Here is a 15,788-nt window from a genome sequence, read left to right as displayed (position 1 = left end):
GACAGCTCAGTAGTTTCCCCAGGCCACAGCCATGTGAAGACAAGAAAGTCTGCACCCCATCTTCTAGGGAGTGTGTTCCTGGTTAGAGTCCTACTTCCTGATGTCCACAATGATGAATGTGCACTTACTAGACTCCAAATGCTTACTAAGCCCCTTATCTCAGCCCAACACAGAGTCTCCAAGCCAGGCATAAGTCCAACTCTTGTTCTAGAAGAAAATCCCACTCCTGAGCCAGCAAAAAGCAAACCATCTGAAAAACTAGAAATAGAACACAGAAGATTCACTTAAACCCCCAGACTGCAACTGTATATTTTTGGAGTCCCTTCTGGATTCTGAGTGTGTGTGTGTGTGTGTGTGTGTGTGTGTGTCTGTGTGTGTGTCTGTGTATGTGTGTTAGGATTAGAACCATGATATGTGTGCTATTTAAGGTTCTCTTCTTTCCAACAAATTCAATAAAGCAAAAGTTCAGTGGTTAAAGGCATAAGCCCTTATAGTCTGATTCCCTGGGTCCAAATCTGATTTGTGTTATATGATCTAGAACAACTCAACAAACTAAACTGTCCATTTTCCCACTCTGTAATATGGGGATGATAGAAGTTAGGATTAAATGAGCAAATATATTTATATTAGGACATGTAAGGCACTTAGAAAAATCTCTGATGTTACTAACTCATAGTATTTTTATACTGCTTACACAATCTTCATTTTTAATAGCTGCAAAATATTCTACTGAGTGTCTACACCAGCCGATTTGATCATTATTCCTTTGTTAGATGTTAAGGTAATTTCCAGCCACTCTGCATCACAAATAACATTTTATAAATGTCCTAGAACATATATTTCTAATTTTTTATACACAAATTCCCAGAAGTAGAAATATGAAGTCAAAGGGCATGAACATTTTATGCTTTGGTCTGCACCAGGAAATAGTTTTCCAAAAAAGGATTGTAGCCATTCAAAATGCAAAGTGTGTTGGAACATTTTAGTTTTTACTGCTCCCTCACCAGCCCTAGAAAATATTAGGGTTTTTTTTTAAATTTGTGCAAATTCAACAAGCCATAAATAGCCTCACTTTAATTTCCTTTTCTTTGCTCATCATGGAAACTTAACATTGCCAACTGTGATTAGGTTTTTATTATGAACTCTATCAGTCAGGGTCTACACCATTTGCTTTGACAGAGAAAATTAAATAAAGAATTGTCAATTCTGTATTAAGGAATTGAAAAGCAGAAAAGAAACACTAAGGTTCTGCTGCCACCCCTGAGGCTGAAGGAACAAAGGAAAGACTAGGTGGTAGCCCGCTGGCATTAGTGTCTTGGGGTGGGGTTGGAGAGGCTTGCTATGAGGGTAAGTAATGGACAATCTGCAGACTGGACTCAATTGCTGCTGTGGAGGGGCAGAACCAAGGCTGCTCAGTTGAATTTCAATATGAAATAAATAAGAAAAACTTTCTTAGAATATGCATGCTAATGTTGCAAGGGTGTGCTTGTACTAAAAAATTACTTGTTTACCTAAAATTCAAATTTTACTAAGTGTCCTGCATTTTACCTGGCAACTGAGGCGATGCAGAAAAAGTGTCCTCACTACCCCACATCTAGCTTTCCAGTCTCCCTCTGGTGCCAAATCCCAGCACAGAGCCAGTTGGCAAAGTTGAACAGGGTTTGCAGATCAAACAGTGTAAGAGAGGGTATATTTGGAGCTGAAAAACAATTACCCAATAAGTGGCACAGTTCACCTTTTTTGGCTCTCTTTAGAATCCATGCACATTATTCTACACATTCTTACTCCCAGACAACAAAAACTACTCTAACAAAATGCAACTATCTCCAAGAAATGAATACATTTTCACCTTCTCCCCAAAAAGGGATGAGACAGTCTCAATAGTCATTTTATTCATTACTGGAAGATAGTCATACTCTTCATCTTCTGGAAAGGATTAACCACTCTTAAAATTCAGTTATAGTCACACTTATAAACTCAGTTACTCAAACACTAAAGCAAAGAAGTAAACCTCCAACCAAATGTGTATAACATAATAAAGGGAAGGGAGAGGGAGAAGAAATTATCTAATCTATACTATTGTTATAGTTACGTAAGAATTAAGGAAGAAATATGCATGACTGTTACATTTCTTATTTTTTTAACTAGAAGTGAGGCCATAGCTGATATCTATAAATTTCTTCCTCAACCTCCTATTCCATGTTTTTGTTTTTGTTGTTATTGTTGGGTTTTTGTTTTGTTTTGTTTTATTCTCAGAGAGGACCTCAGCTAGCCAGGGTCCTCAGTCTTTACCCAGTAGATAAAAACTTACCTTCAGTTTTAAGACCTCTGAATCTTTAGTATTCCTGCCTCCCTTGAGTTGCAATAGTGTTCATTGATATTTACTATTGAGCATGGAAATACTAAGACACACCTCAGAGGATCCCCTCAGTGCCAGATGTACTCCTTCCTGCCCCAGATTTCCTGTTGGTTACCAGGATCAATCACTACAACTAGATCAAAAACCTCTTTTTTTGCCCACTGGTGTAGTGGTATAAAGAGTTCCAAATGGTCAAGTGGTGGTTCTCAACTCCTGATTCAACATGCTGTGTATCCTAGTATAAGTACTTCTCTCTTGGAAACTAAAACCTTCAATTCAGTGGGACACAAAGGAGAAAAGACAGGAAATAAAAATTCTGCAAGTGGATTATTAGGGAAAATGGGATCACTTTCACTTCCAGACTCATGTATTCTGAGAAAGAACCCAATATATTATTTTCTAAATCAGATTATATATTGTATCTTTTAAGATAGAACATCATCTGTATAGGGTGTTGCCTCAACCCAACTCTTTCTCCTTGGTCAGCTGGCCACTCTACTGATCTGTTAGGTCAGCTGCTTCTAAGTGGTTGGGAATACATTAAGACCAGTGAATTCCTTGAGCATGAGCCTTCTATTGCACTTCTTTTACTGTGAAATTAATTTCTTTATTATAGGAGCCTTGTTTGGATTAAAACAGGATGATGAATAAGTGTTCTAAACATCTACAGATGATGATACTAGCAGCAGCAAGATAGACAAGGAAAGAAGTTCCTCTCTGGACTAGCTATGTATTCCAATGCTTGTCTATGATGGAAGGAGTCCAAGTTAACCAGCCATCCACCAGATGGATATCAGAAGTTCAACTTGGATCTCTGCCATTGACAAATTAGTCACTGAGCAGTATCAGTAACAGATCAGCATTGGTAAAAGGAAGTCCATGCATAGTCTCCATCCTTGGCCACCATGTCTACTTTGTATGTAAGCCCATTAGGCAAACCCTAGGTGGCTGAGAAAAGAAGCTGGCGAGCTCATATTTAGATAACATAACATTTTATCTGCTTGGTGATTGAGAAACTATTCTTATTACATCCTTTGGTGAGTTTTCACATGAGGCATAGGTCTCGTCACACTCTATTCCTATTCAAGAGGTCATCCTCATACCACTTCCCAGAACCATTCATCACCAATCTTATTTTTTTTTAATATTTGATTATAGGGATTTTCCCTCTAATTTTTGTGGTAAATACACATAAGTTTTGACATTTAAACACTTTCAAATGTACAGTTGAGTAATATTAAATATATTTAAGGTTATGCAATCGTCACTATTATCCACATCCAGAACTCTTTTCATCTTTTTTTTTTTTGTGAATCTTTTTTTTTATTGTTGGTTGTTCAAAACATTACATAGTTCTTAATACATCATATTTCACAGTTTGATTCAAGTGGGTTATGAACTCCCAATTTTGCCCCTTATACAGATTGCTGTATCACATCAGTTACCCTTCCATTGATTGACAAATTGCCTTTCTAGTGTCTGATGTATTCTGTTGTCTGTCCTATTCTCTACTATCCCCCCTCCCCTCCCCTCCCCTCCCCTCCCCTCCCCTTTTCTCTCTCTACCCCTTCTACTGTAAATCATTTCTTCGATTTGTATTATCTTGTCTTACCCCTCCTTTCCTCTTATATGTCATTTTGTATAACCCTGAGGATCGCCTTCCATTTCCATGCGATTTCCCTTCTCACTCCCTTTCCCTCCCATCTCTCATCCCTCAGAACTCTTTTCATCTTGTAAAATGAAATTCTATGCCAGATAATGATTCCCCACTCCCCAGTCATCACCAATCTTATAATTTTGTTCTCTCCAAGTCCCTGACCACCCATCTCAACCATTAACAACTGATCATGAATCAAATGAGATCCAGGGGATGGGGATTAGCTCAGTGATAAAGCATTTGCCTAGTATGTATGCAGCCATGGGTTTAATCCCCAGCACCCCCAAAAAATAAAAGTAGAACCAGACATCTTTTGGATCAAAGAGAACAACCAGATTTACCATTGAAGTCATGTCTGTCCACTGCCCTCTGCCATTATCTTTTATATCCACCTGTGAAGCTGCAACCTGACACTTAGTTGGTGCCAATATAGCATTAAGAACAATCTATAAACTGAGCCTAAGGTTTTTTTCCTTCCTGGACTGTAGTCTAAAAAATTCCCAATAAGTCCTTAGATGTGGACTGAGGAAGAGGAAGTGATACAGCAGTGGCTTTATCAAGTCTCAACTACCTGCTCATGCAACTTATTTATTCCTTCTGGGCATACTCAAGCCATTTGTTGATAATATGCTACCAGAAACAACCAATCTTATGATTTGATGGAAAAGCTCAGGACATATGGTCAGGACATATGGTCTCTTAATGTCTGATGGTTAGGCTGTCCTCTCATTTTAAAAGATGTCTTTGTCCACTTAACCTTTAAAGCATTCTGGAGACTTACACTTCCTTTTGTCATCTATTAAATTATGTTTATCCTGTTATTTCATTTATGGACAATGGCAGTAGCAGAACCTGGCTATCTGGTCATCTCTCCTGCAGTCAAGAAACAATTAAGGATCTACCCATCAGAAGAACAGTTATCTACAAAAGAGGGCATGGCTTTAGGCTTTCATGCCTTTAGCCTTGACATACATAAGGGCTGAAAAATGTTGTTTCTTCCTGCACAGGTCCTAAGTGTTGTAAACTCTGTCAAGGGTCTTCTCTTGGAGGTTGGGAGCCAATGGCCAGAGTTGATCACAGTCCACTCTCTTGCAGGCACAGCCTCTGTGGCTGTGGCAGGGATCCTGGCTGCTCTGAGAATCACCAAGAACAAGCTCTCCAATCATGTGTTTGTTTTCCAAGGTGCAGGTGAGGTAGGTGCCACCAGGGGGTCTCTACTGTTGTTGCAGTTGAAAAATAAGAATGCATGGAAGAGAATCAAGAAGGGTGGTGTTCAGTATATTCTGATCATCTCGGCTGCCTGAACCTCAACAATTGAATTTATCAATGCAAGAATTTACCTGGGCCTCCTGGGAGCCATGGGGCTATAGGAAAGAATAAGGGCTTATTTTGGTGAGATATCTGATCCATGCTGAGCAGCTATTTCTCCTATGTCTAAACATTTTGTTTATGGTACCTCTCAGGCAGCTATGGGCATCGCCCACCTTCTTGTCATGGCCCTGGAGAAAGAAGGTGTACCCAAGGCAGAGGCCACAAGGAAGATCTGGATGGTGGACTCCAAGGGACTGATTGTCAAGGTACTGTCAGTCTGGAGACCTGAAAGTTTCCCAAGAACTAAACTTGAAGAGTTCCCTAAGGGGTGAAGTTCTCAGAATAGAGAAGGAGAGCAATGGCAATGGCCTAACCTCCAAAACAAAAGATTCATCCCAAAGTAGCCTTAATTGCTCTTGTTCAGACATTCTGAATTTGTGTGTGTGAGTGTGTATGTGTGCTCCTTCCAGCCTTACCTCCCACTACTCCTGTCTTGCACTAACCTTCAGCCATATTGAATGGTAGTTCTCCAAAAGTCAAACATTCCCTCTCTTCCACATCTTTGCACATTTGTTCTGCCTGGAATGTTTTTCTCCCTTTTTCCAAATACAACTCTCAATCCCCCTTCATAGTTTCCTCCTTACCTTCTGATTGAACTCAAATATTAGCTACTCCAGGAAGCTTTCTGAGAGCATTAGGTTTTTTTCTTACATCTATGCTCACATAGGCATTCCCCTTCCATAGGCTGCACCCACCACTTTATAAAACAGATGCTTTTTACTTGTCCACTAAGCTACCAATGCCTGGCACCTGGTAAGCACATAATTAATGTAATTAATGTGTGATGTATGAGTGAAAGAATGAGAGAGAGAAACAGCTTAGTTTCTGACTAGAATGTGGAGAGGGACACAACTAGATGACCTCTCTCCCTTAGAGCTTGACTCATAGCTTCATCCTTTAACTTCCAGAATTCCACTAGCATGGAATGTCAGTGAGAGATGAAAAACAATGAGCATAGTAGGAATGGAGAAGTGCATAGGATCATATACCAAGAATAGCAAATACCCTCCTCAGAAACTGGCCTTCCTATAGAGCCAGATCACTGCCGTAGGAACTTAGGCCTGAAGATTCCTCCTCCCACTCTATGTCATTCCAGAGCATAATCCAGTCACAAGTATAGGTTGCCAAAGCTTGCCACTCTTGACCATTTTTCACCATAATTTGGTTCACCCCATGGAGCTCACCCCTGCCCAAGGAACTCTCAAGCTGACATAGTCTCTCTGTTTCTCATGAGGCCAGCTGGTCCAAAGGAGTCATCAGAAATGTTTGTGCTCATTTATTAGTAATCATGCCAGCCTGTCCCTCAAGGACCTCTATTTGGGAAAATGGAAGAAATATAGAGTCAGTCAGCTATTCCAAGCCTGTTCTGGAACTCAGCTTAGTATTATTCACAGGGAGGTTAATGACTCATATAAAATATATTCACACTAGCTCCATGAAGAAGAAGAAGGGTTCATCATATGGAAGACAAAAACATGCTATCATTACTGCCCCAAACCCAACTCTAAACTCCAACTTCTGGTTTTCTTCCTGGCTCCAGTGCCAAGGATCTTTGGTCCTGGATGGTTCAAGCCCCTATCCCTTAGCTGGGCCTGGGTCCTGGATGTCTCAGGGCAAAGGGACTTGGTCAGACTCAGGTATTTCCTTAGAAGCTTTTTGTTCTAACCCAGCTCAAAGAAATGCCTTGTGAATTCTCCTGATGTGGTCTGGGTTAAAGAAACACACACACACACACACACACACACACACACACACACACACTACATGTTAAGCTTTACTGGGAAATCTGATCAAGAGGTCAGGCCCTAAGCCTTCTGAAAGATCAAAATTATGGGGCTCAGCAGGGAATGCTCTCAGAGTTTCCAAAAGCATTCTTGCCCCTGCCCAACAGGTTCTCAGCACCACAACTTTTTCATGAACCTTTTTTCCTGTAGGGGAGAAGCCACCTGAACCATGAGAAAGAAATGTTTGCCCAAGACCATCCTGAAGTGAACTCCCTGGAGGAGGTGGTGAGGCTGGTGAAGCCCACAGCCATCATAGGTAGGAAGATGCAGGTGATATGCTGTATAGCCCAACTAACTCTATTGACTTGCAGATGGAGAGACTAAGGCTTATCCAGGAAACATAAGTAACTTATAGAAATGCAGCTCTATCCCCAATTCAATGCCACAAATTTCTATGGAAAAACTACTATATAAAAACCATAGAACTAAGCTACCAGAGTTGGGGCTTATATAGTATAGTAGAAAAGTGCAGGGCTGATATCTCTAACCCAAATGATATGAGCTTTCCCCAAACCAAGGCAGAGATCCTAGTATCTCTCCTTGTACTAAGATAGCAACCCATTTTCAATGGCAAAGCCCAATAACATCTTCAAGATGCATCTAAATGGCAGGAAAGTAGACTAGTAGTCCCTTAAAGATGAACAGGAGGCCTCAGGCAACTCAAGCAAGAATATGCTCTTCCCTTCTTCTCTCTCAATCTCATTGGTACATGCTATCCCCAAGACTCCTGAGCCTTACATGGTACACCTAGTTTCCCCAGGAGAGGAATGGGTTACTAATGAAGAGTAGGTATCCCCACTACCCCACTTTTCCCTGTAGGTGTTGCTGCCATCGCAGGAGCCTTCACGGAGCAGATTCTGAGGGACATGGCCTCCTTCCACGAGCGCCCTATCATCTTTGCCCTGAGCAATCCCACCAGCAAGGCCGAGTGCACAGCTGAGAAGTGCTACCGGGTCACCGAGGTCAGCGGGGAGTCCTTCCTTCCCCCAGCTGAGAGGACATAGTAACAATAACCATAAGTAACCCTTTGAGGGTGAAAAAAATCCTCATCATCAGTAAACTGAGGTTCAGAAAGATGAAGTAACTTGCCCACAGTTACAGAGCTAATATAGAGCTGGTCCTCAAACCCAGCTCTAACTCCAAAGCTCTTACAATCAGGCAATGCTGGACAAGTTTCCCCTAAATAACATGAAGCTTTGGCCAGAACCCAAGGCTCTTATAAACTCTAGGATACTTTCATGGCTGTCATGTCCTGAGTTGGCCTTCTCAGGAGATGACAGGTAAAAGGGGTACGATGAACTCTATCAACTCTCAGAAATTCTTGGCGGTCAGATAAATTGGGGGTGGGGGACTGAGCTTTCTAATCAAATGAATAAACATGCTTTGAGTACTTGCCATGTTCTCGGCACAATGCTGGGCATTTGGGAAAGGATGAAGAAGGGTTCAACATATGGAAGACAAGAACAAGTTATCATTACTGCCCCAAACCCATCTCTAAACTCCAACCTCTGGTTTTCTTCCTGGCTCCAGGGCCGAGCGATCTTTGCCAGTGGAAGTCCTTTTAAGAGTGTGACTCTGGAAGATGGAAAGACATTCATTCCTGGGCAGGGAAATAATGCCTATGTGTTCCCTGGAGTGGCACTGGGAGTCATTGCTGGCGGGATCCGGCACATCCCAGATGAGATCTTTCTCCTAACAGCAGAGGTATCTTGTCCTTGCTCCTTTGAATGCTTTCAACAGAGCCTGGGGGTTAACACTAGGTCCTACACTGGGTCTCTAAAGATTCCTCCTCTTTTTGTCTCTTCTACCTGCCTGCTCCAAATCCTGGCAATGGATCCCCAAAGTACTTAAACCTCAGGCATCTTTCTAGATTATCTCAGGCTTGACCTTTCCAATTGCATGCAGGCTTTTAAAGAAGGATGGGAAGTAGTTGGAAGAAGAGCTATTGTCAGAAGGAACCAGCAGTGAAGGGCTATATCTAGTACTGCTCCCCACCTCCCAGCGTGTCATCTAGATGCCTAGATAGAGATGTAACTAAAGGTACCTGAAACTGGGAACTTGTGAACCATGACAGATGATGGATTTTTCCAGCCACATGCATTGGTTACATCATTGGGGCAACTGGCAACAGTTAGCCCCACTAGGACACTTTCCACAAGAAGCAGGTGGAATTCTGAGCATATACCTGTTCTGAGCATCATACAAGAAAAAGCCCCAGAATGGTTCTTTACTGGAAGAAATGGTTTCTTTACAATGAAAAAATTCATTAAGGATGACATTTCACATATATAATAATGGTTATGAATAACAATTACATTGCTGACATTATCAAATAACCTGCACTTGACATTTATTCTCACTCTGAAGAATCCTTTGCCTAGAAATGTTTTTCTTGAGTAGGGGAGGATTAAATTAATCAAAGATATATATATATATATATATATATATATATATATATATATATATATATATAATTTATATATATTAAATATATTTATACTTCTAACCTGTAAATAAATTTATACTCCTAACCTCCTCTGGAATTCCTTCTCACCATGGCACTGGTAAAAAAAAAAAATTAAGCCAATGAGGCATGAGAACTGCTTCCATGAATCTCTGTCCAGATCCACCCTATGAGTCCCCACAGGGAACTGTACCACATCCTAGATCCCTTTTTACTGTGTCTTGTCATTGATCACCTGCACTGCAAGGCCGTAAAGTAATGTTCCCTGAAGAATTTTAAGCCACCTCCCATGCTATGCACACCAGTTATGACCTTGTGCCACAGCCCTCTGTCCATCTTGTCTGAGTAACCTGCATTCATATTTCTTCCTATTGCTGTAACGGGTGTTCTTGTCTTATGACTGTGGGCAGAGCTGTTTTGAAATCCCCTTTGGATGAAAAGAGTCACTCTTGCTTAAAGAGAGACTACAAGTAAATTTCCCTGTTGTGCAGAAACATAGTTGCTATAGCCTTTCCTATAGGACCCTGAGACATCTGCACACCCAACACCCTGTGCCATGGAATACTTCAACTCCCTCATTTCATGATGAGTGTGCATTGATTCTACAGGAAACTCTACTCATTAAGCATCTGCTATGAGCAGGATAAACTTTATCACGTTTTTTTGTTTTTGTTTTTGTTTTTGTACCAGGGATTGAACCCAGGGGTACTTAACCACTGACCCACATCCCCCTGCCTTTTTTTGAGAGAGAAAAGGTCATTAAGTTGCTTAGTGTTCCACTAAGTTGCTGAGACTGACCTCAAACTTAAGATTCTCCTGCCTCAGCTTCCCAAGGCACTAGGATTACAGGCATGAGCCACCATGCCCAGTTCCACTTTTAGGAGCTGACAGTCCTATCTTCAAATCCCTGACAGCTTATATTTCTGAAAAAGATGCTTTTCATTAAGAATATTTATGTTGAGGGCTGGGGTTGTAGCTCAGTGGTAGAGCACTTGCCTAGCACATGCAAGGCCCTGGGTTTGATCCTCAGCACCACATAAAAATAAATAAATAAAACACAGGTATTGTGTCCAACTACAACTAAAAAAATAAATATTAAAAAAGACAATTTATGTTGAATTTTATTTTCCTATGGAAAATTAATATAGATTTTAGGAGATTTACATGCATTACCTCATTTCATCTTAACAATTCTGTAAAACTAAGTATAGAGTGTATCCTTATGTTATAGACAAGGAATATGCGGCATAGAGACTTTAAGGAACTTTCCCAAGATCTCTAGGCTTGTGAGCCATAGCACTAGGATGGCCCAGGCTACTTGACATCATGCTGCAAGACGTTACCAGTGCCCTGCACCTTAGAAGTGCCCATAATACCATGATTTATCTCTTCACAGGACAAGTTTTCTATATGCAGATCTAGTCATGGCAATCCTGTTTCTTTCTAACCAATCCATCTTCTGTACCTCCACAAAGAGAACACTTCAAACACAGATCAGGCCAAATCTCCTCTAATTTCATACCTTCGTATGGCTCTTTTTTGCTGCTGCAACAGAAAGACTTGACCAGAACAACTGTAGTGGAGGAAAAGTTTATTTGGGGCCTCATAGTTTCAGAGGTCTCAATCCATAGACAGCAGGCTCCATTCCTTGGGGGCTCAAGGTGAAGCAGAACAACATGGTGTAAGAGTGTGGTGAAGGGAAGTGGCTCACATGACCATCAAGAAACAGATCAGGAAGAGGTCTCTACTTACCAGATACAAATATATACCCCAAAGCCACACCTCTAATTCCCACCTCCTCCAGCTACTCTACCTCTTCAGTTACCACTCATTTAATCCCTATCAGGGCATTAATTCACTGGTTGGGTTAAGACTCTCACAACCCAGTCACTTCTCTTCTGAACCTTCTTACATTGTCTCACATGTGAGTTTTGGGGGGACACCTCACATCCAAACCATAACAGGCTTCTTGAATTTATAGAATAATATTCAAACATTTTCCTGTGGTTTTCATACAAGGTACTTCATCACCAGGCCCTCATTTCCTCTTCTGCCTTTCTTGTAGCCTCTCCCTATCCAGCGTGCCTTTTTCAGCCTCAGGTCCTTGCTCTCTCACCTACAAGTATTTGCATATAATTTATACTTTCATGTATCTCCTCTTTTCCACTATTTCCTATTTAGTCCATCAGCTGTCAGTCTCTGAAACTTCCTCTGGGAAGCCCTTTCTGCATAGCACATGAGACTCTGTCTTCCTCTTTGTCTTTATGCCCTCTCTCATTGCACTCCCCACTATAATTGTTAGAATTGTTTCTATTTGCCTTCTATGAGCAGTCTCTGTGAGGGAAAAGTCTTTTCACCTTGGGTCCTCAGCACCTAGCACAGAGCTCATCAGGCTGTAGAGCTCAGTGAATGTGTGCCTGAATGAAAGGGAATGGGGGAAACTCACTCCTTTGAAATAATGTCTGCAAACTCTAAGGTGAGATCAACTCCATTGCCCTGTCACTTCACAGACAAACAGTTCTCAGAGAACACAAGGAATCTTCTCAAATTTAAATTGGACACAAGAAGATAAGGTAGGAGTATTTTCAAAGATACTCATTTAAAAAGCTGACCTGCAAAGCTGACTGGGCACCAGAACCTGAGGCTGGAAGGCTTGCAGAGGTTTCGTGCCATTCTCTCACTGGAGAAAAGGCCTTCCCCAGTCTGAGACCGTGTCTGGGAGAGTTCATGGAGCCCTGATTACAGGAATGTTTCTTAGATGGACACTCAGGATGGTACCAAACATGGGAAGAGGCTGAAAGCAAGGAAGCGAGAAACTTAGGATCTTTGTACAATAGACTGGATGAACCAAGAAGAAATCCCATAGTCTTCGCTTTGCAAGCCATGATTTATTCATCTTAGTAATTTTCCTTTAGAATTCAAAAATCCCCATGTTTTAAACCTCAACCAGTCTCACAGTACAGAAAAGTTTTGTCCTTGTTTAAGGCCAAGCATTAAGCTCCCTTGGTGCCACATGGCAGCAGAGTTAACAGTAGAAACTGCAGCATTTGACCACATGTGCAGGATTGGGTGAATCTCTGAGGTAATGGGTTGACCTTGTTCTTTGAAAGCAGAAACTCAGCTTATTCCTTTTGGTTCTCTCCCTCTCTCTAGCATATTGCCCAGGAGGTCTCTGAGCAGCACCTATCCCAAGGGAGATTGTACCCACCACTCAGCACCATCAGAGATGTATCTCTGAGAATCGCCATCAAAGTAAGAGGCATCTTACACCTATACATGGGGAGTGATGCACAAACACTTTCTCTTTGTGACTTTAGAAAGACAAGGAGACAGCAGCTCTGGAGATATACTTAGCTCCTCAGACTGCATTGCATACAACCCGGAGGGTGGCTAACAAACTCCTGCCTGAAGCCTTCCCAGGCCAGTTCTGGAAAGCTCCTGGATTTCCCTTCAAAACAGCAGACAGAAAAGTCATGAAAGCCCATGGTCTTATGTGCCAGAACGTGGGTGGAATTTTTTTTAAATGAATCATAATCACCCATTTATAAGAAAGGTCAGCTTGCATTACATGAGGAAAAGGGCTTGTGCCTTGGGGTCCCAGCTTTGTGAATCAACAGTGAAGCAAGCTTGGCCCAATCACTTCACTTCCCTGAACCTCAGTTTCCTCCTTTTCCAAAGAGGCCAGTAATGCCTGTCTCCCAAAATTCTAGAAAAGATTGATAGAGGACAGTAATAAAGCTCCATAACCAGTGCCTGCCTGGCCAGAGGAGATGTTTATTCTTCCCCTCTCAGAATGACTGGGCCATAGAGTGATCATGGTCCTGGAATATTCCAGACTATGAAACTATGAAGGGTGATGGGTTTTCAAAGAACCAGAGCATAGTCCAGTAAATACTGGCCCCAAATGATAATAGTTGACAGTGGATAGCGAATATGTAAGGATTCAATATGCTATTATTTCTGTTAGTGCATATGTTTTTCTATAATTTTTAAAAATAATTTCAAAAAATGCATTGCCTAACAGTACACAGTCTCTAAGAGTTGTTCAGTGCAGGGTTTTCCCTCATTTAGTTCCTTCCTTTGAGGATTTATTTAGATTCACATTCTCCTGAAGCCAAATCTAATACCTAGAGAAGGTGTTCAGGATGTTCATCCAGTTCAACTCCCATCCAAAACAAAATTTGGTAATTTTATCCTCACACAACTCCAGATAAAAGCACCATTCCCTCACTTTACAGATAAGGAAACTGAGGCTCAGCAAGGATAATATCATGGCTAGGGACTTGTGGGCAGATACAAGCAAGCAGAATTTAGGCTGGGCCTCTTGACCCTGGCCCAGGATTTATTCCACTATGTCAAAGCTGCCTTCTTAGGCAGAAAGCTTAAAATCCTTTCTATCCAGTGGTTTCATGGGCCAAACTCATGAGAGGAACATGATTGGCTAATCGGAATGTATTCTGCCACCCCAGGCTCTCAAGCAAGGGCCTTTAGGCAGGTTTTTCCTTAGATCCAGTTCTTCAATCACACATGTTTTTCCCTAGGTCCTCGACTATGCCTACAAACACAACCTGGCTTCCTGCTACCCGGAGCCTGAGAACAAGGAGGCTTTCATAAGATCTCTCGTCTACACTCCAGACTATGACTCATTTACACTGGACAGCTACAGTTGGCCCAAGGAAGCCATGAATTTTCAGACAGTCTGATGAGTCTCAAGGGCTGGTACGGGGCTGGATGAAGCCCAGAGTAACACCCACAATATAAATAGGTTCCAAAATGGTCATCCTTGTCTGTGTGTGTGTGTGTGTGTGTTTCCTTTGAGTATTCTGATGTAAGGGGAGATGCTGAGGCATACAGTGAATGACAGCCTTGTGCCTAAAGGTCCTGGGAGTTCACTTTCCTATGACCCTTTTCAGAATTCTTTCCCAAGCATTTCTTCATCCACTAATTGCCAACTATTGTCTAGGCCTGGTGGGAAATACCGAATCCTGCCTAGAATCCCATGTTTATAGAGCTCAGGACCTAGTAGAGGAGATTGAACACAAATCATGAAAAATGTGCAGGTAGAAGTCAAGGGTGCTCACAGAAGGGAGAAAATACTTCCTATGAGCACATAGGCTCAGGGAGATGGGAGCAGTTTTTTGCACTGAGTCCCAACAGTGAAGGATGGGTGGGAGTCATGGTGAGATGAGGAATATAAGCACAGTCACTAGCCAGAAAATGTGGCCCACCCATTAGTCCCTGCCAGAGGGACTGAACACTGCCCTCAAGAGTCAGCAGGGTATGAGGGCTGAGTAACTGGAGGTAGTTCAGTAGCTAGTTAGGAATGCTTACTGCCCAATAGACTGTTGGGTAATAAACATTCTTTTTAGGTTATTACTAAAAGAAAAACCAGAGAAATGTGGGTGTGGAGGGTCAGCATACCAGTGAGTGAGGGGGAAGAGAGGCAATGAGGTGAGAGTGCAATGGGAAGTTCTAAGGAACTTCATTTTACTGGCTCTGGAATGCACTCTCTCTTCCATCCTTTACACTCTGAAATAATTGAGCAATCAGTAACAGCTTTCCTGTAGAGGTGATGTCAGACTGTCCTAGGTATTTTCTGTTTTTTTGTTTTGGTTTGGTTTGGTTTGGTTTGTTTTTTTTGTTTTTTTTTTTTTTTTTTTTTTGCAGATACTAGGGATTGAATTCAGGGGCACTCGACCACTGAGCCACATCCCCAACCCTATTTTGTATTTTGTTTATTTTTTAAAATGTGTTTGTTCTAATTTGTTGTCCTAAGTATTTCTTAGACCAAGTTCAGCACTAACCACTTCCCTCATGTCCAGCAAAGCCCACACCATGGGAAGTAAGGATGAGATAGAGGTTGCAGCCCCTGCTAAGATCTATGGGGATAGCAGCTTCCAATCTCTAATTTCTTTGTATAAATCACCTTTAGGAACCTGCCCCTACTACCACCTCAGCCTTAGGTTCCCCACTTCCCACAAGGAGTAAGTCCTACATGACCACTTCTCAGTGACAAGCAAGGTGGACTATTACACTTCTAGAAGAGTAATTAGCAAAGCTATCAATCACCTCTTTCTCAAATTTCATTCTGTTTAACATCTGCGTCCTTGGTTCCGGTGTTCAGCCAAGAATATCCTAAGAAATTATCCCTCC

General features: G+C 41.7%; 1 protein-coding gene across 2 annotated transcripts in view; it reads left to right on the top strand.

Moving 5' to 3' along the window:
* Me3 (malic enzyme 3) overlaps positions 1-14,413 on the top strand; it is a 199,031-nt gene extending 184,618 nt beyond the window's left edge. For both annotated transcript variants that reach the window (XM_026401517.2, XM_077796882.1), the window contains exons 9-15: positions 5,112-5,209; positions 5,480-5,593; positions 7,322-7,427; positions 7,991-8,133; positions 8,702-8,875; positions 12,789-12,887; positions 14,177-14,413. In XM_026401517.2, the coding sequence (XP_026257302.2) occupies positions 5,112-5,209; positions 5,480-5,593; positions 7,322-7,427; positions 7,991-8,133; positions 8,702-8,875; positions 12,789-12,887; positions 14,177-14,338 (896 nt within the window). In that variant the 3' untranslated portion in view covers positions 14,339-14,413. The remainder of the gene's footprint in view (positions 1-5,111; positions 5,210-5,479; positions 5,594-7,321; positions 7,428-7,990; positions 8,134-8,701; positions 8,876-12,788; positions 12,888-14,176) is intronic.
* Positions 14,414-15,788: the final 1,375 nt, after the last annotated feature.

This window comes from Urocitellus parryii, chromosome 4 (genome assembly GCF_045843805.1).
Source record: "Urocitellus parryii isolate mUroPar1 chromosome 4, mUroPar1.hap1, whole genome shotgun sequence".
NCBI classification, from domain to species: Eukaryota; Metazoa; Chordata; class Mammalia; order Rodentia; family Sciuridae; genus Urocitellus; species Urocitellus parryii.
This window is presented reverse-complemented; position numbering and strand designations above follow the sequence as displayed.